General features: G+C 40.8%; 1 protein-coding gene across 1 annotated transcript in view; it reads right to left on the bottom strand.

Annotated features, from left to right (window-relative positions):
• Nucleotides 1-483: 483 nt before the first annotated feature.
• Nucleotides 484-26,957, bottom strand: part of GPR137B (G protein-coupled receptor 137B) — a 67,439-nt gene continuing 40,965 nt past the window's right edge. Inside the window, exons 3-7 of the mRNA XM_017526595.2 lie at nucleotides 25,261-25,483; nucleotides 23,808-23,957; nucleotides 19,743-19,871; nucleotides 4,721-4,845; nucleotides 484-1,340 (exon numbers count right to left, since the gene is read on the bottom strand). Coding sequence (XP_017382084.1) covers nucleotides 1,232-1,340; nucleotides 4,721-4,845; nucleotides 19,743-19,871; nucleotides 23,808-23,957; nucleotides 25,261-25,483 — 736 coding nt within the window. The 3' untranslated portion in view covers nucleotides 484-1,231. The remainder of the gene's footprint in view (nucleotides 1,341-4,720; nucleotides 4,846-19,742; nucleotides 19,872-23,807; nucleotides 23,958-25,260; nucleotides 25,484-26,957) is intronic.

Raw genomic sequence — 26,957 nt, 5'->3', positions numbered from 1 at the left:
GGTTTCACCATGTTGACCAGGATGGTCTCGATCTCTAGACCTCGTGATCCACCCGCCTCGGCCTCCCAAAGTGCTGGGATTACAGGCTTGAGCCACCGCGCCCGGCCGAAAAGATGACTTCTAAGGAATTGTCTGGAACAATTCCTTTACATGGCTGACAGGCATTATGCTATAGCATATTGCAGCGCTTTTGCCATTTTTAAATGCGCAGCTTTCAATAGGCTCTTTACAGAGCTATTTAGAAGTAAGGGCATTATTTTAAAAATAGTTGGAGATTACAGAAAAAACTACTAGGATTCCACATAGTCTTAGCTCAAGGGCTTGGGGTAATTGTTATTAATGCCCTTTATGGAACCTCTTGTTTTCCCCTTGAGTGTAGTGAACATTCAGTGAGTTGGGAAAGGGGTGTACTCTTGCTGTAGCCCTGAGGTAATACATATTAGATTTCATTAGGCTGAAAAAAAAAAAAAACTATGCAGAATCTGTGAATACAGCAGAGGAGGTTTAATAGGATAAGTCAGCTACATTTTTAATGTTATCAACTTGTTATCATTAATGTGTATACATTAGCGCCCTAGTGAAAGGAAATAACAGTCTTTGGGCAAAACTTAAGAGATTCTTTGAGGGACCTACTGCCTGAACCTCTTAAAAAAAAAATCTCTAAAGGCCTTACAGTCTGCTGCTATTCCATTTCATTTTAACTATCAACACTGGAGTTGCAGTTGGCTAAGTTGTCAATTGTATTTTACGCGTCTACCAATGTGGCACTCAGAATCTGAGTGACCATCAGTGACCTGAAGAGGTAAGATTTGAGGAATACTTTAGTCTAAAAGCTTTAAAAAACCTATTAGACCATATATTCTATATTTTTAAAGTGAATTATGCATAAAAGTCTGTGCAAACTACAACATAATTGCAGTAACATTCTCAAGAAAAAAAAAACCTAGTATACTTTAGCATCATTATTTAAGTTATATAAAATACATCTTTATAAAAGTACAGATTTTCTTTAAAAAGTTTACACCCACTGATACAGCAAGGCTTCCTGTTTAGTACTAAAATAAGGGTTTATCAAAGTCTACATTATTGCTTAGTCCTATGGAGCCACTGGAAACCTGTAACAAAAATCAAGTTCTATTTCTTAAGGAAAAGTGCCCTAAAAATTCAGCTATCACTACACTTTTCTGAAGCTTTTCATCTGAGGAATCTTCCATACAATTGTTAACTGATGCTACCCCAGGCTTGGTTTGTCAGGATCCAAAGCTGAGTCTTGCAAAGTTCCTGCTTGTGCCAGGAAGCCGTTAGTTTGTTGTCCCCAATCATAGTAGTCTGGAGCAAAACTTAAAGAGAAAAAAATATTTCAGTGACTTGAAACATTATAGTATGTATGACGTGTAGTTTTAGGTAGACAGAGCTGAGATTCTGTATAAACTATAGATAACTCTAAAGTTATTTAAAATGGCTCTTAAAGTCCATTTTCCCACAAAACAATGCTAAATGCCCACCTACAAGTCTACTGAACTCTTTTTTTTTTTTTTTTTTTTTTTTTTTGGGCGGTTTTTCCCTCTTTTCCCCCGGGCTGGTGTGCAATGTCGCAATCTCGGCTCACTGCAACCTCCGCCTCCCGGGTTCAGGCAATTCTCCTGCCTCAGCCTCCTGAGTCGCTGGGATTACAGGCACACACCACCATGCCCAGCTAATTTTTTGTATTTTTAGTAGAGACGGGGTTTCACCATGTTGACCAGGATGGTCTCGATCTCTTGACCTCATGATCCACCCGCCTCGGCCTCCCAAAGTGCTGGGATTACAGGCTTGAGCCACCGCGCCCGGCCTACTGAACTCTTTAGAGCACAGAAGTATATAGCATTACTAGAGAACCCAGCCAGTCATTATAACAGGAAATTTTTTTAGCAACAAACTACCTGAATCCTAAAATGTAGTATAGCTCACTACCTGTGGTGCCTTTGGAGAAGTAACTTCTTTGCCTCAATTTCCTCATCTTAGAATGGGAGTAATATTAGTAACTACATCGTGGGGCTATTGTGGGTACTGAGTTAACACCTGTAAAGTGCTTAGAACAATATCTAATATATAGTTGATTCTCAATATATGTGAGTCATTTTTATTATAATGTTTCTCTATATAGTAGAAAAGGGGTTCTTCACTGATGCAGGTAGTAAGGACTCCCTCAGTTCTAAGTCATTTCTGGCAGACGAGAGGGTAGGACAGCTCCAGCAAAATGTGCGTTTAAAGGGAGAAAAAAAAAAAACTAATAGGAAATGCAGTGGAGTAACTGGAAAGAGCAGTTTTAGGGAAGAGGTGGAGCTCGGAATCTGAGTGACCTAAAGGACAGCATTTGACCTCAAGAAGTCCTTCTTGTTTATTGGCTTGCTTCCAGCTTACATTCTTTGCATCTGCTAGCCCAGGGGATTGGTCAGCTTGCTGCTTTTCCTCTCAGCTATCAGCCTTTATCCTTTCGGATCAGAATTCCTCTGATCACTGAGAAGGCATATATTCTCCCAGCTTTTCTTCAGTTCTCCTGTCCCTAAAACAAGGGCTCTTTTCAGAGCTCTCTGTAGATCTCACTTTAGATTTTCTAAAGACTTTCACTGTTAGTAACAAGGAATAAAAAGGCAAGCATATCTTCTATCATTTCATCCCAGAGGGAAAAATGTCAAGTTGTTAATGTTAAGTCTTTAGTCTCACAAAAGATTACATAAGATAAGCTTTCACTTTTTTTTTTTTTTTGAGACGCAAGGCTCACTGTCACCAGACTGGAGTGCAGTGGCGCAATCTCAGTTCAATGCAACCTCCACCACCCAGATTCAAGTGATTCTCCTGCCACAGCCTCTTGAGTAGCTGGGACTACAGCCGCACACTACCACGCCCAGCTATTTTTTTTATTTTTAGCAGAGACAAGGTTTCACCATGTTGGCCAGGATGGTCTCGTGATCTGCCCTCCTTGGCCTCCCAAAGGGCTGGGATTACAGGCATGAGCCACGAGCCACTGTACCTGGCCCCCCAAGCTTTCATTTCTAAGGAAACAGGATGGGGGTCCTGGGATGACAAGCAGAAGACAGGCTGAGCAAGCCCTTTTGCCTCCTCTTGCCCCTTGGCCTTACAGTCCCAGAGTCACAGGCTGAAACGGGAAACACGACAGTCATCGGGCAGTGGAGTATGGCTGAGGAAAAGGGAAGGGCATCCCAATAGCTACTACCCTTCCTGTTTGCACACCATGCCCATGCTGAGGTAAGCAAAACTTGGAATCCTGGGGTGAGTCTCTGCTATGGTTGCAATCAGTCTCGTGTTCAAGTTCTTCTCTCTTTTTATTTGCCTTCCTAATCCACTGCCATCATTAGGTGACGGCAGCTGAATGCTAGTTCATACACTGTCTTACACCCTCTATGTTAGCGGGTTTGAACTGTAATTTAACTGCCCTCTCCAAATTTTCTGGGCCAGATCTGCAAGTGGATTCAAGAAGGGAGACTCTCCCTACTAAAACTCACATGAAAGTATAACATAAGCATAAGTGAGACTGAGAAACAGGGTACTTATATACAAACTGTTTATATAGTATAGGGATTCAGAAAACAGATTTGAACAAGATTGCCTGAGTTAGAATTCCAGCCTGACACTAGCTGTGTGACCTTGGGCAAGTCACCTACCCTCTGGATACCTCAGCTTCATCTGTATTATGAGGCTAATTAGTACTGACGTCTCAGGACTGTTAAGAAAACTAAATGAGTTGGTATTTGTGAATCTCTTAGAACAGTGTCTGATATGGAGTATATGCTATAGAAGTATTTATTAAATAAGTATTCATGAAAATTAAGACCAAAGTAAATACCTTTCATGTTAATGAAATTTTAAATTAAGAATTGACATCACTCAAATTTGAAAACTTGGTTCTTTATAACGTATAACTTATTCTAATACTGCATTTACTCTCTTGCTTTAGAAAATGTGGTTAAAGATATGTTCCATTCACTGATTTCATAGACAAGTGCTATATTTCTCTCTTGGAGATTCAGAGCACACATTACCATATTATAGGCTCTGTGAAATCTTGGTATTTTTTAAAAAGTTCATTTTCTGGCCAGGTGACGTGGTTCATGCCTGTAATCCCAGCACTCTGGGAGGCTGAGGTAGGCAGATCACTTGAGGCCAGGAGTTCAATCCAGCCTGGCCAATGTGGTGAAACCCCGTCTCTACTGAAAAGACAAAAATTAGCTGGGTGTGGTGGCGCACACCTGTAATCCCAGCTACTCGGGAGCCTGAAGCACAAGAATCCCTTGAACCTAGGACTGGGAGGCTGCAGTGAGTGGAGATCGCACCACTGCACTCCAGCCTGGGCAACAGAGCAAGACCCTATCTCAAAAAAAAAAAAAAAAAAAAACCCTATAAAAAAAAAAAAAAAAAAAAAAAAAGTTAAACCATCATTTCCTTTTTGCATGGCATAGCTATTAAGAAAAGTGTTTCATGGAATATTGTTCAGGAAACACTACTGTATACAATAATGCTATGGGGCTTTAAAAAAATCTGGTGTCCTTTCTCATTCCTGAATGTTTCACATAAGTAAAATGATCTACCGATAATCCAGTCCTGTACTACCTCCAGCTGCACAGTTGTATTGGAGGAATTTTCTTTTAGCTTGAATCTATTTAATTAGTGTAATCCTTCCCTCCTAATGAGGCTTGTCTAACATGAAGTAAGGTCTTACCCTCCCTGAAGTCCCTGAGGAGCAATGTTCCAGGCAAGGTCATCATCACTGTCATATCTTCGAGGGTTGTCAAAGAAATAAGATCTGGGACTGAATCCATGGCTGGGGACCATTCCAGGGTTGGTCTAGAAGGACAGATAATCATTCAGCATACTTAAACAGACATTGTGCCTTGCACTAGGCAAAAATAAGATCTCTTTTTTTGTAGGAGATTAAAGATGTTCTATTTATTTGAATGTAGGCTATATCTGTTCAGCTGGAATACTCATTTCAGTTACTCTTATGTTTAAGAGGGATTAGCCTTGCCTTTTATCAGTATGGGCAAAATCTTCTATCAGTCTTGTAACAAGGAGTCATCATTGTTTTAATCCCTTATTGAGAAGCTAGATGATAAGCAACTATATGCCAACAAATTGTAAAATCTAGAAGAAATGGGCAAATTACCAGACACAGCCTACCAAGATTAAGCCAGAAGTCTAAAACCTCGAACAGACCAAAAATCTTTTTTTCTGACAAGGATTTTTCTGCTCCCTGATCCACTGAGAAAGCAATGTTTTCTCCCAGCTTTTCTTCAGTTCTTCTGTCCCTAAAACAAGGGTTCTTTTCAGAGCTCTCTTAACATCTTCTAAAGACTTTCAATGTTAGTAACAAGGAGTAAAAAGGCAAGAGATCAAAGCTATAATAAAAGTCTCCCAGTACAGAAAAGCCTGGGACCCAACGGCTTCACTGAAGAATTCTACCAAACATTTAAAGAAAAAGTAGTATCAGTCCTACTCAAACTATTCCAAAAAAAATAGAAGAGGGAATACTACTAAACACTTGAAGGAGGCCAGTAATACCCTGATACTAAAACCAAAGACGCATCAAAAACACTATAGGCTAATATCTCTGATAAATATTGATGCAAAAATCCTCAACAAAATACTCGCAAACCAAATTCAACAATACATTGGAAAGATTATTCGTCATGACCAAGTGGAATTTATCTCTGCGATACAAGGATGGTTCACCATCCACAAATCAATGTGATACATCACGTCAACAGAATGAGGGATAAAAACCATATGATCATTTCAATTGATGCTAAAAAAAAAAAAGTAAAATTCAGTGTTCCTTCATGATAAAAACTCTCAAACTGGGGCTAGAAGAAACATCTCAACATAATAAAAGCCCTATTTAACAGACCCACAGCTAGTAGCCACTGAATAGGGGAAAACGAAAAGCCTTTCTTCTAAGATCTGGAACACTGACAAGGATACCCACAGTCACCACTGTTATTCAACATAGTACTGGAAGTCCTAGCTAGAGCAGTCAGACGAGAGAGAGAAAGAGCATCCAAATTGGAATAGAAGACGTTAAAATTATCCTTGTTTGCAGATGATATACTTGGAAAAACCTAATGACTCCATAAAAAAAGTATGACAACTAATAAATTCATTAAAGTTGCAGGAAACAAGATCAACATACAAAAAAATCAGTAGCATTTCTATATGCCAACAGTGAACAATGTGAAAAAATTCTACTTACAATAGCCACAAATAAATACCTAGGAATTAACCAAAGAAGTGAAAGATCTCTATAATGAAAACTATAAAACATTGGTGAGAGAAACTGAAGCGGACACAAAAAATGAAAAATGTTTATGGATTGGAAGAATCAATATTGTTAAAATCTCCCAATCAAAATACCAAAGATATTCTTCACAGAAATAGAAAAGAATCCTAAAATCTATATAGAATCACAAAAGACTCAGAATAGCCAAAGCTATTTTAAGCAGAAAGAACAAAACTGGAAGAATCAACATGACCTGACTTCAAATTAAAACAGCATAGTACTACTATAGAAACAGACACACAGACCAATGGAACATAAACCAATGGATTATCATTCCAGAATAGAGAATCCAGAAACAAATCCACACACCTACAGTGAACTCATTTTCAACAAATTGCCAAGAACATACACTGGCGAAAAGACAGTGTCTTCAATAAATCGTGCTGGGGAAACTAGATATCTACATGCAGAGGAATGAAACTAGACCCCCTCTCTCTCACCAGATATACAAATCAAATAATCAAAATGGATTCAAGACTTAAACCTAAGACCTCAAACTATGAAACTACTACAAGAAAACATTGGGGAAAATCACCAGGACATGGGTCTGGGCAAAAATTTCCTGAGAGTGTCTCTATGGGCACCGCCATTATGGCGCAGGTTTGGGGCTAAAGAGCAGAGAATGTTTTCTGAACCGAAAGTGCAACAGGCAGGGAATGGATCCCAGATTTCCATCTGGATCTAGACTCTGTTCATCTATTTCTTCTATTTACATATAAATACTTTGAGGGGAAGATAGCGGATAGGAGACAGGGCTTACATTCAGCTCCCACATGGATAGCCAGAACACATGTGGAGAGTCACACTATGGACTTTTGCTCCAGGAACCACCACAGGAGCACACCAGGAAAACTGAAAGAACTCACAGATACTTTGAAAGATGCAGCAGGCCACTGCAAATGCTGTGAGACAGGAGAAAACCTCTGGTGCTCTCTTGAAAATGCCACCTGCTGTTTGGAGGCCAACCAACTCAGGACATTATAGCAATTCATGACAGATCCCCTGCTCCAAGGAAGAAGAAAACAATAGCTAATTCTACTGCCTGCAACATCCTGGCTAAACAGTGGTCCTGAATCTGTTCATGTGACAACTTCATTGCTAGCATAACCAGCATTTAAGAAAGCTAGCACACTAAACATACAACCAACAACTCTGAGTCTACTTTACTCCCCTGCCATCTCCAGCAGAGCAGATGCTGGTATCTACAGCTGGGACACCTGAAGATGGATTGCATCACAGGATTCTTTGCAGACATTCCCCAGCACCAGTCTAAAGTCTGGTAGCTCTACTGGGTAACTAGACTCAGAAGAGCAATAATAATCACTGCACTCTGGCTCACAGGAAGCCCCATCACTAGGGGAAGGGGAAATGCCCCACATCAAGGGACCCCTCTGTGGGACAAAAGAAACTGAGCAGCAGCCCTTGAGTTCCAGATTTTTCCGGTAAAATAATCTACCCAAATGAGAAGGAATCAGGAATCAGAAAAGCAGTTCTGGTAACATGACAAAACAAGTTTATATTAACACCCCCCCACCCAAGGCCCACTATAGCTCTCCAGCAATGGATCTAAACCAAGAAGAAATACCTGAATTGCCGGATAAATCATTCAGAAGGCTGATTACTAAGGTACTCAAGGAGATACGAGAGAAAGGTGAAAACCAGTTTAAATTAAAAGAAAAAAAAATACAGGATATGGATGAAAATGTCTCCAGAGAAATAGGTATCATAAAGAAAAAACAATCACAACTTCTGGAAACGAAAGACACACTTGGAGGATACAAAATTCCCTGGAAAGTTTCAACAATAGAATCAAGTAGAAAAGAAAGAAAGGACTTCAGAACTTGAAGACAAGGCTTTTGAAGTTACCCAATCAACAAAGACAAAAAAGAATTTTAAAAATGAACAGAGCTTCCAAGAAATTTGGGATTATGTTAAACGGCCAAACCTAAGAACAATTGGTGTTCCTGAGGAAGAAGAGAAATCTAAAAATTTGGGAAATACATTTGAGGGAATAATCAAGAAAAACTTCCCTGGCCTTACTAGAGATCCAGACCCAAATACAAGAAGCTCAAAGATGACCTGGGAAAATATCATTGCAGAAAGATGATCAGGCACAGAGTTATCAGGTTATCTAAAGTCAAGACAAAGGAAAGAACCTTAAGAGCTGTGAGGCAAAAGCATCAGGTAACCTAGAAAGGAAAACCTATCAGATTAAGAGCAGATTTCTCAGCAGAAACCCTATAAGCCAGAAAAGACTGGGGTCCTATCTTTAGCCTTTTCAAACAAAATAATTGCCAGTCACTAATTTTGTATCCAGCAAAACTAAGCTTTATAAATGAAGAAAAAGGTAAAAACTCTTCAGACAACCAAATGCTGAGAATTTGCCATGACCAAGCCAGCACTACAACAAATGCAAAAAGGAGTTCTAAATCTTGAACAAAACCTCAAAATACACCAAAATAGAACCTCCTTAAAGCATAAATTTCACAGGGCCTATAAAACAATGAAAAAAACACAAGGTATTCAACAACTGGCATGATGAATAAAACAGTCTCACATCTCAATACTGATGTTGAATGTGAATGGCCTAAATGCTCCACTTAAAAGATACAGAATGGCAGAATAGATAAAAATCTACCAATCAGGGCCGGGCGCGGTGGCTCAAGCCTGTAATCCCAGCACTTTGGGAGGCCGAGGCGGGTGGATCACGAGGTCAAGAGATCGAGACCATCCTGGTCAGTATGGTGAAACCCCGTCTCTACTAAAAATACAAAAAATTAGCTGGGCATGGTGGTGCGTGCCTGTAATCCCAGCTACTCAGGAGGCTGAGGCAGGAGAATTGCCTGAACCCAGGAGGCGGAGGTTGCGGTGAGCTGAGATCGCGCCATTGCACTCCAGCCTGGGTAACATGAGTGAAACTCCGTCTCAAAAAATAAAATAAAATAAAATAAAAAATCTACCAATCAAATGTCTGTTGCCTTCAATAGACTCAACTAATGCATAAGGACTCACATAAACTTAAGGTAAAGGGGTGGAAAAAGATATTCCATGCAAATGGAATCAAAAAGCAGGAGTAGCTATTCTTATATCAGACAAAATAGACTTTAAAGCAACAACAGTTTTTAAAAAGACATTATGTAATAATGAAAGGATCAGTCCAACAGGAAAATATCACAGTTCTAAATACATATGCACCAATATGGGAACTCCCAAATTTATCAACTATTATTAAACTATTATTAGACATGAAGAAATAAGATAGCAACACAACAGTAGTGGGGGACTTCACTTCTCCACTGACAGCACTGGACAGGCCATCAAGACAAAGTCAACAAAAAAACAATGGACTTAAACTATACCATAGGACAAATGGACTTAACAGATACTTACAGAACAAAGTATCCAACAACTGTAGAATATACATTCTTTTAATCAGCACATAGAACATTCTCCAAGATAGACCATATGATAGGCCACAAAATGAGTCTTAAATTTAAGAAAATTGAGGTATCAAGTACTCTCTCAGACCATAGTGGAATAAAATTGGAGATTAACTCCAAAAGGAACCCTCAAAATTATATAAACGCATGAAAATTAAATAATCTGTTCCTGAGTCTTTGGGTCAACAATGAAATCAAGATGGAAATTAAATTCTTAGAACTGAATGATAATAATGACACAACTTACCAAAACCTCTGGGACACAGCAAAAGTGGGGCTAAGAGGAAAGTTCACAGCATTAAATGCCTACATCAAAAAAGTCTGAGAGAGCACAAATAGAAAATCTAAGGTCACACCACAAGGAACTAGAGAAACAAGAACAAACCAAACCCAAAGATCAGAGCAGAACTAAGAAATTGAAACAAAAAGGCAATACAAAAGATAAACAAAAGCTGGTTCTTTGAAAAGAGAAACAAAATTGATAGATCATTAGATTAACCAAGAAAAGAGAGAAGATCCAAATAAGCTCAATTAGAAACAAAATGGGAGATATTACAACCGAAACCACAAACATACAAAAGATCATTCAATGTCACTATGAACATCTTTACACAAATTAGAAAATCAGAATATACAATCCTCCTAGATTATATCAGGAAGAAATGGAAACCAAACAGACCAATAATAACTAGCAAGATTGAAACAGCAATACAAAATTGCCAACAAAAATAAAGTCTAGGACCAGGTGGATTCACAGCTAAATTCTATCAGATATTCAAAGAAGAATTGGTACCAATCTTACTGAAACTGTTCCGAAAGATAAAGAGGGAATCCTCCCTTAATCGTTCTGTGAAAACAGTGTCCCCCTAATACCAAAACCAGAAAAGGACACAAGAAAACTACAGACCAATATCCCTGATGAACATAAATGTAAAGATCCTCAACAAAATGCTATGAATAGCTAACTTAATCCAACAGCATATTAAAAAGAGAATCCACCGTGATCAAGCACGTTTCACATGAGGGGTGCAGGGATGGTTTAACATACATGAGTCAATAAGTGGGATATATCACATTAAATAATTAAAAATGAAAATCATATGATTATCTCAATGGATGCAGGAAAAGTATTTGAAAAAATCCAGCATCTCTTTAAGATTAAAACCTTCAGCAAGGTTAGCATAGAAGGGACATACATCAAGGTAATAAAAGCCATCTATGACAAACCCACAGCCAACATTATGCTAAATGGGGAAAAGTTGAAAGCATTCCACCTGAGAACTGGAACAAGACAAGGATGCCCTCTTTTACCCCTTTTATTTATCACAGTTCCGGCAGTCCTTAGAGCAATAACACAACAGAAAGAAATAGAGGGCATCCAAAGCAGTAAAGAGTTAAGTCAACCTGTCACTGTTTACTGATATGATTGTATACACAGAAAACCCTGAAGACTTATCCTAAAAGCTCCTAGAACTCATCACCAACAGTGACCAGGCTGAGAATCAAATAAGGAACTCAACCCCTTTTACAACAGCTGCAAAAACAAAATAAAATACTTAGGAATATACCTAACCAAGGAGGTGAAAGATCTCTCCAAGGAAAACTACAAAACACTGCTAGAAGAGATCACAGATGACACAAACAAATAGAAACACATCCCCCATGCACATAGATGGATAGAATCAATATTGTGAAAGTGACTATACTGCCAAAAGCAATCTACAAATTAAATGCAGTTCTCATCAAGATGCCATCATCGGGCTGGATGTGGTGGCTCACCCCTGTAATCCTAGCACTTTGGGAGGCCAGGCAGGCAGATCACTTGAGGTCAAGAGTTTGAGACCAGCCTGGACAACATGGTGAAACCCTGTCTCTAAAAAAATACAAAAGTTAGCCAGGTGTGGTGGTGCATACCTGTAATCCCAGCTACTTGGAAGGCTGAGGCATGAGAATGGCTTGAACCTGGGAGGCAGGGGTTGCAGTGAGCCAATATCACACCACTGTACTCCAGTCTGGGCAACAGAGCAAGACTCTGTCTCAAAAAGTCATTTCTTCACAGAAATAGAAAAAAAAATCCTAAAATTTATATGGAACCAAAAAAGACCCCGCATAGCCAAAGTAAGACTAAGCAAAAAGAACAAATCTGGAGGCATCACATTACCCAGCTTCCAACTACACTACAAGGCTATAGCTACCAAAACAGCATGGTAACTGGTAGAAGAAGAGGCAGGTAGGGCCAGGCGTGGTGGCTCATACCTGTAATCCCAGCACTTTGGGAAGCCGAGGCAGGCAGATCACTTGAGGTCAGGAGTTCGGGCCAGCCTAGCCAACACAGTGAAACCTCATCTCTACTAAAAATACAAAAATTAGCCGGGCATGGTGGCAGGTGCCTGTAATCCCAGCTACTCAGGAGGCTTAGGCAGGAGAATCACTGGAACCAAGGAGGTGGGGAGATTGCAGTGAACCCGGATTGCACCACTGCACTCCAGCCTGAGAATAGACAGATAGACTAATGGAACAGAATAGAGAACCCAGAAGTAAAGCCAAATATTGAGAGCCAACTGATCTTCAACAATGCAAATAAAAACAAAGTGGGGAAAGGACACCCTATTCAACAAATGGTGCTGGGATAACTGGCTAGCCACATGTAGAAGAATGAAACTGGATCCTCATCTCTCAGCTTATACAAAAATCAACTCTAGATGGATCAAAGACTTTAACAGCTGAAACAGAAAAATTGTAGAAGCTAACATCAGAAAAACTCTTCTAGACATTGTCTTAGGCAAAGAGTTCATGACCAAGAATTCAAAAGCAAAGGCAACAAAAATAAAGATAAATAGATGGGACCTAATTAAACAAAAAGTCTTCTGTACAGCAAAGGAAATAATGTGCAAACAGACAAATCATAGAGTAGGAGAAAATATTCGCAGCCTATGCATCCAACAAAGGACTAATATCCAGAGTCTACAAGGAACTCAAACATATCAGCAAGAAAAAAATCAAATAATCCCATCAAAAAGTAGGCTAAGGACATAAATAGAGAATTCTCAAAAGAAGATATCCAAATGGCCAAGAAACATGAAAAAATGCTCAACGGTATCAGGGGAATGCAAAACAAAACCATAATGAAATACCACCTTACTCCTGCAAGAATGACCACAGTTCCAAAATAAAAAAATAACAGATGCTGGCATGGATGTAGTAAAAAAAGGAACACTTTTATACTGCTGGTGGGAATGTAAACTGGAAAACAGTACAGAGATTCCTTAAAGAACTAAAAGTAGAACTATCATTTGATCCAGCAATCCCACTACCCAGAGGTAAAGGAGTCATTATATGAAAACAACACTTGCATGGGCATGTTTATAGCAGCACGATTAACAATTCCAAAAATATGGACTCAGCCTAAATGCCCATCAACCAAATAGTGGATATAGAAAATGTGGGGTGTGTGTGTGTGTGTGTGTGTGTGTGTGTGTATACCATAGAATACTACTCAGCCATAAAAAGGAATGAAATAGCATCAACAGCAACCTTGATGGAGCTGGAGACCATTATTCTAAGTGAAATAATACTCAGGATGGAAAACCAAAGATCATATGTTTTCACTTAGAAGCAGGAGCTGAACTATGAGGACACAAAGGAATGATAAAAGTAATATAATGGACTTGGGGACCTGGGGGAAGGGTGGAGGGGGGTGAGGGATAAAAGGCTACACATTGGGTACAGTGTACAATGTTCAGGTGATGGGTGCACCTAAATCTCAAGCAGTCACCACTAAATAACTTTTCCATGCAACCAAACACAACCTGTTCCCCCAGAGCTTTTGAAATTAATATTAAAAAAAAAAAAAAAAAAAAAACTCTTGGCTAGGCAAAGTGGCTCACACCTGTAATCCCAGCACTTTAGGAGGCCGAGGCAGGAGGTCACTTGAGGGCAGGAGTTCAAGACCAGGCTGACCAACACTGTGAAACCCCATCTCTACTAAAAATACAAAAATTATTTGGGTGTGGTGGCTTATGCCTGTAGTCCCAGCTACCCAGGAGGCTGAGGCAGGAGAATTGCTTGAACCCATAAAGCAGAGACTGCAGTGAGCCAAGATCATGCCACTGCACTCCAGCTTGGGTAACAGAGCAAGACTCCATCTCAAAAATAAAAAACAGTTTTAAAAATATTGAGCAATACCCTACAAGCACAGACAACCAAAGCAAAATGGGAAAAAAAGGATCACATCAAGTTAAAAACCTTTGCACAGTAAAAGAAACAACAAAGTCGAGACAACCCACGGAATGAGAGAAAATATTTGCAAACTACCCATCTGACAAGGGATTAATAACCAGAATGTATAAGGAGCTCAAACAACTCTATAGGAAAAGGTTTAGCAATCCAAATAAAAAATGGGCAAAAGATTTGAACAGACATTTCTCAAAAGACATAGAAATGGCAAAGAGGCATATGAAAAAGTGTTCAACATCAATGATCATCAGAGAAATGCAAATCAAAACTACAGTGAGATATTACTTCACTCCAGTTACAATGGCTTATATCTAAAAGGCAGTAACAGAAGCTGGCAAGGATGTGGTGAAAAGGGAACCCTCGAACCCTGTTGGTGGAAATGTAAATTAGTACAACAACCATGGAGAGCAATTGGGAGGTTCCTCAAACTAAAAATTGAGCTACCACATGATCCAGCAATTCCCCTGCTGGCATCTACCCTAAAGAAGGAAAATCAGCACTCCTATGTTTGTTGCAGCATTGTTCAAAATAGCTAAGCTTTGGAAGCAACCTAAGTGTTCATCAGCAGATGAATGGATAAAGACAATGTGGAGCATATACGGAATGGAATACTATTCAGCCATAAAAAAGAATGCTCTCTAGTCATTTGGAACAGTATGGATGAACTGGAGATGATTATGTTAAGTGAGACAAAGACAAACATCACATGTTCTCACTTATTTGTGGGATCTAAAATCAAACAATTGAACTCAGGGACATAGAGAGTAGAAGGTAATTGCCAGAGGCTGGGAAGGGCAGTGGAGGACGGGTGGGATAGTTAATGAGTTAAAAAAAAAAAAGAGAATGAATAAATAAGACTTCCTATTTGATAGCACTAACAACAGGGTGACTATTGTCAATAATAACTGTACGTTTTAAAAGAGTGTGACTGGATTGTTTGTAACACAAAAGATAAATGCTTGGGACGGAGACACAATTCTCCATGATATGATTATTTCACATTACATGCCTGTATCAAAACATCTCATGTACCCCATAAATATAAACCCCTCTTATCTATGTGCCCACAAAAAAAATTTTTTAAAGCGAGGTGATGCTCAAATTAGCCAGACTAAGTTTTACATAGTTCAATTTGGAAATAAATCTGTATAATCATGAGGGCATTCATAACAATGGTGAGATCATTTTGCGAGATTTCTCATCCCATTTCCATCTCCTGCCTCTAGAACCATTTCATCCTGTTTCTGCCCCCAGACTGAGTTTACCTCTCAAAAAATCTCCAATAACTGGTCTCCAGTACACCCTAGAGGTCATCACCAGTTTTCAAGATCATAGCTGCCCTGGGATGACTGCTGGAGTTTGAAAAACCTTTTCTGCCAGCAGCTTCCAACACGTAAAGTTGTCTTTGTCAGGAAAGATTTTAAATAAGATCAGAACTAGATGATATGGCACACCAAATCAGGCATATGGTTTGACATCCTTGTACTTAACAGTGACCTACTTAAAAGTTAACAGAACATGAATGAAGTAGCCACATGATGGCGATCTATATGTGAATTCCTGCTTTGCTAAGACTAAGCCAAACATAAGGAGCAAAGTGGCACTAACACAAGGTAGACTGCCTTAAAATTACTATTTTTAACAGTTTAAGAATACCTATGAGCCAGGTGCAAAAGAATGAACTTGGATCTTTATCTCACACCATATACAAAAAATAACTCAAAATGGATTAAAAACCTAAATGTAAGAGCAAAAACTACAAAACTCTTAGAAGAAAATGTAGGGGCAAGTTTTCAGGGGCAAATAGATGCTTCTCAACTTATAATGAGGTTACATTCTGATAAACTTATTGTAAGTTGAAAATAAATCAGAAATACACACCGTAGAGTATTGGATGTTTATGATCGCATGGCTGACTGAGAGCTGTGCCTCGCTGCCCTATACATCTTGAGGGATTATCATACCCCATATCGTTAGCCCAGGAGAAGATTTAAATATTCAAAATTTCAAGTGTGGTTTCTACTGAATGTGTCCTGCTTTCACACCATCTGTAAAGTTGAAAAACTGTAAGTTGAACTGCTGTAAATCAGGGACCATCAGTACAGGATGTGGCAAAGGGTTCTTGGGTATGACACCAAAACAGCAACAAAAGATAAATACAGTGGACTTCATCAAAATTAAAAGCTTTTGTGCTTCAAAGGATACCAACAAGAAAGTAAAAAGACAGCTACAGAATGAGAGAAAATATGTGCAAATCGTATACCTGACAAGGGACTTAGAGTATATCTAAAATGAAGAACTCTTACAACTCAATAAAAAGACAACCCAGTTTAAAATGGACTAAGGATGTGAGTAGACATTTCTCCAAAGAAGGTGTACAAGTGACCAATAAGCACACAAAAAGGTCCTCCACAAACTTAGTCGTCAGAGAAATACACATCAGAAGCCGAAAGGAGATATCATGTAATACTCATTAGGATATCTGGAATCAAAAAGTCAGATGACAAGTGCTGGGAGGACGTAGAAGAATCAGAACCTTCACACGCTGCTGGTGAGAATGTGCTATGGTGCTGCCTCTGGAAGACAGTCTGGCAGTTTTTCAGAAAGTGGCACTCAGAACTACCATATGACCCAGCAATTCCACTCCTAAGATATACCCAAGAGAAATGAAAACATGTTCACATAGAAACTTGTACACAAATGTTTACAACAGCATTATTCATAATAGCCAAATGGTGGAAATGACCCAAATGTCCACTCATTTCCATAAATGGTTTCCTTAAATGTGTCTTTATCATTTCAAGCTTCTTGATGTGGGTCGTCAAGAAGCTTGAAATGATAGGCCCGGCACAGTGGCTCACGCCTGTAATCCCAACACTTTGGGAGGCCGAGGTGGGCTGATCACCTGAGGTCAGGAGTTCAAGACCAGCCTGGCCAACATAGTGAAACCCCATCTCTACTAAAAATACAAAAATTAGCTAGGTGTGGCGGCAGACACCTGTAATCCCACCTACTCAGGAGGCTGAGACAGGAGAATCACTTGAACCCAGGAGGCAGAGGTTGCAGTGAGCTGAGATCACCCCACTGCACTCCAGCCTGGGCAACAAAGCCAGACTCCATATATATATAAAATAAAAGCAGCTCAAAATGAAATTATAAAAAGGACACATTAAAGGAAAACTTAAAATCCCTTAAATCCATTGATGTCCATCAGTGAATCAATGGGTAAGCAAAATGTGGTCTTCTCATACAATGAAATATTTGGCGATAAAAAGAATGAAGTACAAATACATGTTACAACATGGATGGATCTTGAAAACATTCTGCTAAGTGAAAGAAGTCAGTCACAAAAACCCACATGCTATATGATTCCATTCATATGAAAGTCAAGACTAGGGAAATCCATAGATATGAGAGATTATAGTGGCTTATGCCCGAGGGTAGGGCAGGGACAGAAAGGAAACGGGGCATGACAGATGATAGTAGGGGTTTCCTTTTGAGGTGATAAAAGTGTTCTAAAATTGGCTGTGATGATGATTGCACATATGTGAATCTCCCCCAAACCACTGAAATATACACATGAAATGAGAAAATTATATGGTAAGTGAGTTACATCCCAATAAAGCTGTTTTCAAAAGAAACACAGCCAGGAGTTTGAGACCAGCCTGGGCAACGTGGCTCACACAAGCAATCGCAGCTACATGCAAGACTGAGGCAGAGAATCACTTGAGCCCAGCAGGTCAAGGCTGCAGGACTCCAGCCTGGGTGACAGAGCAAGACCCAGTCTCAGAAAAGGATAAGGACAGAGATTCTTAAATTAATTTACAGTGCATTCAGATCACTTGGAGTGCGTATTACAAATGTATATTCCCAGAACCTACCCCAGAGATTCTGGTCTGGGTCTCCAACATGACCTAAGAATCTTTACACCCAGCACCCTGAGGGATTCTGATACCGATGGTAAAGAGCTGCATTTTGAGAATCCCGTTACCGAGGCTCTGAAGTTTGGCTATAATGATGCCAAGTTTAGAGACCTGTTTGTACCAAATGAATTATGGATACAAATGGTAGATGACATTTTAAAGAAATGACCCACCTGCAGTGTATTCCTTTAAAAAGTTGATGGGTACGAGTTAAGTTATAGATTTCCCCCCAAAGGAATATTAGACATTTTTCCTATGTAATTACAGAAGTTATAGATGGGACCATTAGGTCATATATATTAAGAATATAATTTATTCTCAAAACCATATGAGGCCAGAGAAAGCTACAGTGTAGCACAGGGATTAAAACCATGGACTTGGCTGGGCACAGTAGCTCATGCCTGTAATCCCTGCAGTTTGGGAGGCTGAGGTGGGCGGATCACGAGGTCAGAAGTTTTAGACCAGCCTGGCCAACATAGTAAAACCCCGTCTCTACTAAAAATACAAAAATTAGCTGGGCCTAGTGGCACACGCCTGTAGTTCCAGCTACTTGGGAGGCTGAGGCAGGAGAATCGTTTGAACCTGGGGGGCGGAGGTTGCAGTGAGCCGACATTGCACCACTGCACTCCAGCCTGGCTGACAGAGTGAGACTTCATCTCAAAACAAACAAACAAACAAACAAACAACAACAACAAACATGGACTCTGGAACCAGACTGCTTGGTTTAAAGCCTGCCTCTGTCTCCAGCTTCCAAAAACAGGATCAAACAACAGGACAGTCATCTGGGTATGAAATATGAGCTGTGAATTATGGGAGGACATTAATCATCTATGCTCTCCTCACCAGCCACACTGCTCACATTGCCCCAAATCCACTCACTGTGTTTTTCTGTGGGTTTCATAGATCAGTAAGTCAATAAGCCACTAGTTTGTGTGGTTGGAATCATTTACAGAACCAGGCTCCCATGTGCTTTCTCATTCAACCTGGTTTTGCATTTTCTGTCCTGGCCCCATAAAGAAATTTATATAAAGTTGGTTGTACAGAAATGTGACCAAAGTAAGGAGGCAGCTTTAGCATTCTTTACGATAACGTCTCTTATTGCCCTATCCTCCCATTTCCTAGTTACCCTCCGGCATACTATTTTCTATTAGTATTCTCTATTTTCTATTTATTCTCTGTTTTCCTTTGCTATGAGAAAAGCTTATATATTTGGTTCACAGCAAGTCCAAGTCTCAAATACTAGTGAGGCAATGTTGTATTAAGAGAAATAGTTAGAGGCTGGGCGCGTGGCTCACACCTGTAATCCCAGCACTTTGGAAGGCCAAGGTGGGCTGATCACTTAAGTTTGAGACCAGCCTGACCAAGATGGTGAAACCCCATCTCTACTAAAAGCATAAAATTAGCTGGGCATGGTGGCACATGCCTGTAATCCCAGCTGCTTGGGAGGTGGAGGTAGGAGAATGGCTTGAACCTGAGAGGTGGAGGTTGCAGTGAGCCGAGATCGGGCCACCGCACTCCAACCTGGGCAACAAGAGCAAAACTCTGTCTCAAAAAAAAAAAAAAAAAAAAAAAAAAGAAAGAGTTAATCACTTTCCCCAGGCCTTAAGATACAACTTATAATATTTTCATTTCTTCTGTAAAATAAACTTAAAAACATTTTCCCTCAAAATAGTCAAGGAAACTTTTCACATCACCACAGAATGGAAGAGGCCCTCTTATCTATTGAAAAGTGAAGAAACAGCTCTAACTGCAGGTTTCATGATCAGAATTAGGAGATATTTTCTTGCAAATATAAAATGGTTTACTTACAAGGTCCTTTGTAGGAGTTCTAACTCGGAAGAAATAAACTACTAAGGTGGTAGGTAAGAGCTCCCAAACAAAAAGCACCACTCCAAATAATACGTATCCAGCATCTCCCAGCTGATTCTTCAAATCTGCCTGTTGGAAAGAGAGAGGGACAGTCATTAGACCAAGGGCAAAGAAAATAAATGTGATTGATTCTTTCCAAAGGGAACAGAGGATAATTCTAATACTACAGTACAATTCGCTCTCCTATATTTTAGAATGTACTGTAGAATATACTATGTTAATATCTACTTGAAGTATTAAAATATAGAACATCCCCCTAAAATATGCAAATCGGAATCAGAGAATAGTAATGGTCTGGACCTCAGATATGGGTTATTTAAACCATATGGGATAAATGATTCTCTTCTGCAAAATATTCAAAGACAGAAACTTCTAACCTCAGATATATTACTTCATGCCCCCAAAACTCTTAAGTCCAAATTAACACTCTCACTTAAATCTAAGCTGACTTTCTTCAACAATTGAATAGTGAGAAGGTTATGTTGCCTCCTCCTAAATTCTTGAGAGCAGCATCCATTATCCCCCCACAGTCTCATCCCTAGGTAAAGAGATCAACTTTCAAACTTTTCTTCACATACACCATATCCTGTTTTTCACCCTTTAAAGCCTGCTGTATGCTAGCTTGTCTAGAAAACCAATCCTCAGAGCCTAAGGTGTTTGGTGTCAGGCCTAGTGAGATGGCCAGAGGGCTTGGTAGAGCAGAATTCTCTCTTCACTATAGACAGAAGGGACAGATGGGGTTTGGGCAACTGTATCAGGCCACTGTTTCAGAAAAAGAATGTACCTTAAAAGGCCCAATAACTTAAACTTAATCCTTTTGCCTTCTCTATGACATCATACTTAAAGCATGGTGACCAAAACTACTTATGCTACTTTCGGAAAGATCACTCCCATGCTTCCTCTATGTTACATCTCAATTACGTGTTCTTTTTTGATTCTGCACAAACAACATGTACAACTGTGGTCATTTGTTTTGCTTGCTCCTAGATTATTTTGGTGGCAACACACAGATCTAGATAACGATAAATATCCCATAAAAATAGAAGAATTTAAAAAATCATCATATTTTAAATCCATTGTAATTATATATATATATATTTTTTTTTTCTTTCTTTCTTTATTTTTTTTTTTGAGACGGGATCTGGCTCTGTCATCCAGGCTGGAGTACAGTGGTGTGATCACAGCTCACCGCAGCCTTCAGTTCCTGGGCTCAAGTGATCCTCCCAAGCAGCCAGCACTACCAGTCTGCACCAATATGCCTGGCTAATTTTTTAAGTTTTTATTTTTTGTAGAGATGAGGTCTTGCTATGTTGCCAGGGCTGGTCTCAACTGGCCTCAAATGATCCTCCCAAAATGCTGGATTACAGGCCACCGCACCCACCCGTACATTTTTTTGTTTGTTTGTAAGTGAAAGCAAGTTTATTAGGAAAGGAAAGAAATAAAGAATGGCTACTCCTTCACAGACAGGGTACCCATAAATTCTTAATTGAAAGAAAAACTGAACAAAGTTTGTTAAAACCAAATCTTTGTTGTTTAATGGATACAGAGTTTCAGTTCAGGAGGATGAAAAAGTTCTAGAGATGGTGATGACGGTCGCACAGCCTGAATGTACTTAATGCTGTTGAACCGATACAAAAAAACGGCTCAAATAGCAAATGTTACGTATATTTTACCACAATACAAAATCAAGTTCTTTGTGTATCATGATTGTCTCTAATCACTGTTTAAAGTTTAGATTTTCACATATTTGATTTCCTCAAAATAGTGCACACCCTTCACAGTGCCTCATCCGGCTTCCTCCCATGCTGTGTTTGTGGTGGTGCTGCTGCTGTTGTTTTAATCCTTTCTAATTATAACATAATTTTACCTTGTCCTCACAGGTTTAGCTTATCAGAATCATTTTATTCTTTCTTCCACTGTCCAAATCCAGCTCAGGGTTTGAGCACCGTTGAGATGTTAGAAGCAGACTTATAGATGGTTAGGTATTCAGTACTTTTCCAGGAAAAGCTAAGGAACCTTTGCAAATCCATCTAATAAATTTCTAACAGGGAAGTTTCTAATAGATAGCTCAGGTTTTCCAGGAAATTGGAGAAGAGTTTAAAATATCAGCGTTAAAGCTGCAAGTGATCCTGTACCAATCTGTAGGTTATATTTCTTGCCTTGTTACTTAAGTCTCTTCCCTGACTTGTGAGCTAGTCACTTTATAGAAGCAGTTCTGATACCAGTCTCCTAGCACGAATCAGTACAGTTTGACCACTAATCAGGGCCCTTAATGCTTGTATAAGATGTCCTCTACTTTGTTATATTTCTTTATAAATGGCAAATCTGTGTGTCTCTTTTCCTTAGTGGACCATAAAGCTCCCACGGAGCAGGGAATGAGTCTGTTCAGTTTCGTATCCCTGGCACTTTGCACACTGCCCAACAACAAATTGCTGTCTGTCAAATGAGTGAATGGTAGTTCATTCTCATTGTTTTATGTATTTTTTTGAGCATGGATGCCAGATGACATTTCATTACCTTTGTTCATTTGCTTTATGACGTATAAATTTATAGAATGTATTTTTAGAAAGGGTAGCGTATTGTGACTAGTGCCGTGAGTTTTTACTGAAGCTTTAATATCCTCAATCACTTTCCTCTAGATTTTCTCAAATGCTGTGTACATGCTCCATTGAAAAAACATTTTCTCCCTGAGGATGACTATGGCAAAAAAAAAAAAAAAAAAAAAAATCACATAACTTCATGGTCCTGTGTATTTTCTGAAATCTGAATACAATTTGCTTAATCTTTGCAAATGTCACCCTTTAATAATACCATCTTATATTTATAAGGAAGCACTTTTAAAAAATTAAGTATACTGGCCAGCATGGTGGCTCATGTCTGTAATTCTAGCACTTTGGGAGGCCGAGGCGGGTGGATCACCTCAAGACAGGAGTACAAGACCAGCCTGGCCAACATGGCGAAACCCCGTCTCTACTAAACATACAAAAAATTAGCCAGGTGTGGTAGTGGGCACCTGTAATCCCAGCTACTCTGGAGGCTGAGGCAGGAAAAGTGCTTAAACCTAGGAAGCAGAGGTTGCAGTGAGCAGAGGTTGCACCACTGCACTCCAGCCTGGGCAACAAGAGCGAAACTCCGTTTAAAAAAAAAAATATTACTGCTTAACAAGAGCCCTAAGAGGGGGAAAGGAGTGAAAAGTATGTGTGTCCACTGTATGTGGATATATACACACATATAGATAATCTCCTGGTTTTCTCAGAAGACATGTGAAACGGAACATGACAGGTGCTATGATACCATCTGACAGGTGAGGTTCGGATACCACAGGGAGGTGATCTGCACTTCTCTGCCATGTGGACCATTGAAAGGCAAATATGTTGGCCCTCCATATCAGCGGCTTCTACATCTGCAGACTCAACCAACCGCAGATCACAAATATTTGAAAATAAAAAATATAACAATTAAAAATAATAGAAATTTCAGCCAGGCACGGTGGCTCACGCTTATAATCCCAGCACTTTGGGAGGCTGAGGTGGGCAGATCATGAGGTCAGGAGTTTCAGACCAGCCTGGTCAACATAGTGAAACCCTGTCTCTACTAAAAATACAAAATTAGCTGGGCGGGTGGCGCATGCCTGTAGTCTCTGCTACTCAGGAGGCTGAGGCAGGAGAATCACTTGAACTCAGGAGGCAGAGGTTGCAGTGAGCCAAGATCGCGCCACTGCACTCCACCTGGGAGAGACTCCTTCTCACATAATAATAATCACAGAAATTTTCAAACAATGTATAACAACTGTTTACATAGCATTTGCGTTGTATTTGGTATTAAGTCACCTAGAGATTGAAGTATACAGAAGGATATGTGTAGGTTATGTGCAGATACTACACCATTTTATACTTGAGCATTCGATTTTGGTATTTTCTAGGGTCCTAGAACCAGTGCCTTGAGGACACCAAGGGCCAACTGCAGTCCTGGGTCGGATGACACCTCCTCCGCGCCCCCACTCACCTGGTCTGATACATTGTACCAGTCATAATCAAAGGAATGGACGCTCTTGTTCTGAGAAAATGATAGGATGAACAGGTTGTAGCAGGCCCGAGAGGTGTAAAGCAGTATCACGGTGACACCGACGGCAGTCACTTGACACACGGAGGAGCCCTGGAAAAGAGGAAGCAGAAGGTATGGGCCACTCCAGGTCCGAGACACCAGCCCTTCCCCAGCCCCCACCTGTGCGTCTGGGAAGCCCTTTGGGACCTCAGGGGCACTGTGGTCTCGTTGGGTCTTCCATCAGAGTCCTTCATCCTGAGGCCCTGAAACCCACTCCAAACCTCATCTCATCCACACTCCTTCCCACAATTTCACGTTATCTTCATATGGACCCTGGGACACGGTTTGGAGATGCCTTCAACGGGGTTAAAATATGCGCCGTTTGCCCGAGGCCTAGTGTATACGAGCCGGAAAGTCAGGTGGCTTATTTGCCAAATCTCTAATGGCCGCTGCTCAGCTCCAAGAGGACCTTCTTGGCTTCTACACGCACCAGGTGAGCCTGGGCCGGGGCCTCTGGCTCAAGGAGGCAAGTAAACAGTCTCAGAGGGACAACGGCTGGGGCAGAGCTCTGGACGGCTCTGTCCAGAGTCTTTGAGGCAGGGAATATGGGAGCCCTCATGTGACTGTGGGCTTGGAATTACGTGGAAATCAGTGGTCTGTGCCCCACGTTATGAAGCTATCAATGTCCAGAAAGTTAAAAGACCGTGGCTTAAAACAGATAATTAACATGACCGAAAAACTAAAACGCAGGCCGGGTGCGGTGGCTCATGACTGTAATCCCAGCCCTTTCAGAAGCCAAGGTGGGCAGATCACCTGAGGTCGGAGTTTGAGACCAACCTTAACCTGACCAACATGGAGAAACCTCATCTCTAGTAAAAATACAAAATTAGCCAGGCGTGGTGCTGCATGCCTGTAGTCCCAGCTATTCAAGAGGCTGAGGCAGCAGAATCGCTTGAACCCAAGAGGCAGAGGTTGTCGTGAGCTAAGATTGCACCACTGCACTCCAGCCTGGGCAACAACAGCAAAACTGTCCCAAAAACAAACAAACAAACAAAAAACTCAAAACAGATAGTTACCATGACCAAAAAACAAAAACTGCCTTTTGATCATTGTGTTAAACCGTGATTAACGACATCCAGGATTTTTTTTTTTTTTTTTGGCCAGTCGTGCTTTGTTGGCTCATGTGCCGTAGGGGCGAGCTCGGTGGTGTTTTGACAACCTATGATATAACCCCTCCAATTAAAAACTGCAGTTCTGTCATAAAAGCCTTGAGCAGCCCCTGTGTGGGAGATGATAAAACAGAAAGTCAAGGCAAAAATCAAGTCTAAAATTCATCAAAATGTACTTTTGCAAACCAGGAAACCATTTTGAGAACACGTTTCATGGGAGGGATCTCGACCACATTTCCAACTACCTTGGACTCCAAGTAAATGTTGGCTAAGGACATCTTAGAGATTTTGTAGAGACAGATGGAGAGAGACACGGCACACAGCACGAAGAGCGTGTCATTAATGGCCACTCGCACAGAGACGATAACCTTCCTCTCCCAAGTTCCCGTCTTCACCAGCACGGCACAGGTTAAATTCACCAACAGGAAAACAAGGCTGATGAAGAGTGAGGCCAGGTAGAGGGGCAACCTGGAAAGGATGAGAGGAACTTGTCAGCTGCACATCCAGATCAATCTAGAAGGAAACGGATGTGTTTTGGTGCGCCGCTAGAAGCAGACACACCAAAGTTAAGAGCTTGGACTTTGGCAGTAGATGTTCCCAGATTCAAATTACAAACTGACCCCAGATTGAGCCTCTGGATGAGCCTGTACCTCTCTGAACGCCACTTCCCCTATCTGTGGGAAGTTGTGAGGACTGGGAGCTCACACACGTTGGCTGGCGTGGACACTCACTGAGTGAGTGCTCCCTCCTCACAGCGAACAGCAGAGAGCATGGCTTGGGACGGGCTTTTACGGCCTTCTGACAGCTCCACATTTTTAGAATTAACAGGCGAAAATGCAACCTCTGTGAGCCTCAGTTTCATCACTTGAAAATAAGACTACATAATACCTACCTTATAGGTCTTTTGTGGGGATTAGATGAGATGATGAATTTGTATAATGCATTTTACCCCCCAAAGGTCATTACTGAAGAGGGGTCCAGAGGCCGGCTGCAGTGTGTCACGTCTGTAATCCCAATACTTTGGGAGGCAGGTGGATTGCTTGAGGTCAGGAGTTTGAGATCAGCCTGGCCAACATGGTGAAACCCTCTCTCTACGAAAAACACAAAAATTAGCCAGGCATGATGGCACACACCCAGAATCCCAGCTACTCGGGAGGCTGAAGCAAGAGAATCACTTGAGCCCGGAAGGCAGAGGTTGCAGTGAGCTCCGATCACGCCACTGCACTGTAACCTGAGTGACACAGTGAGACTCAGTCTCAAAAATCTGCCACAGCAACTGCCCAAGGTTCAACAAGTGCAAAACTCTACTTCACTGGCCATTTTTCACCTGTGGTTTCTCAGAGCTACACACTTCCTGAGTGACCTGTGTAAAATCTACGGAAAGACTGGGACATGGAAACTGGGATTCTAGTCCCAGCTCCAGACACACACTGATGAAGAGTCGGGGGGCAGGGAGAGGGAGGGGCTAGAGAAAGAGACAGACAGAGAAAAAGACACAGGGCGCAGCAGGGGTTATGGGCCAAAGAGACCTTGGTTCCGGCCCAGCCAGGCCCATGCCCAGCTGCAATTTTATTTCCTGCCTCACATTCCACTGTGACATAACCCCTCACTTACTCAGGCTAATCCGAGTGGCACTTTATGTCTTGTAATTAATAAGTTACCACCTGCTGGCAAAATCTCTCACATAACTTTCAGAACCCAGTTCTATCAAAGAACTTTGTCTCCCCAGCCCCTGCTCATCCTCTAGATCTTAGGTGAAACAGCACTGCAGCAAACACGCCCCTGACCCCCTGCTACCCTCTCACATGTACACACACACACGTGGGTACACACGCAGCCAGGTTTCTCTGACTTCTGCTCTCCTGGCCCCCTGTATTTTAACCTCACAGACTTATCATAGTTTATAACAAAACAGACGGGTGACCACGTGATCAATGACTGC

This window comes from Cebus imitator, unplaced genomic scaffold, assembly GCF_001604975.1.
Source record: "Cebus imitator isolate Cc_AM_T3 unplaced genomic scaffold, Cebus_imitator-1.0 Scaffold42, whole genome shotgun sequence".
In the NCBI taxonomy this organism is placed as follows: domain Eukaryota; kingdom Metazoa; phylum Chordata; class Mammalia; order Primates; family Cebidae; genus Cebus; species Cebus imitator.
The sequence above is the reverse complement of the archived record's forward strand: the minus strand, read 5'-3'. Positions and strand labels throughout refer to the sequence as shown.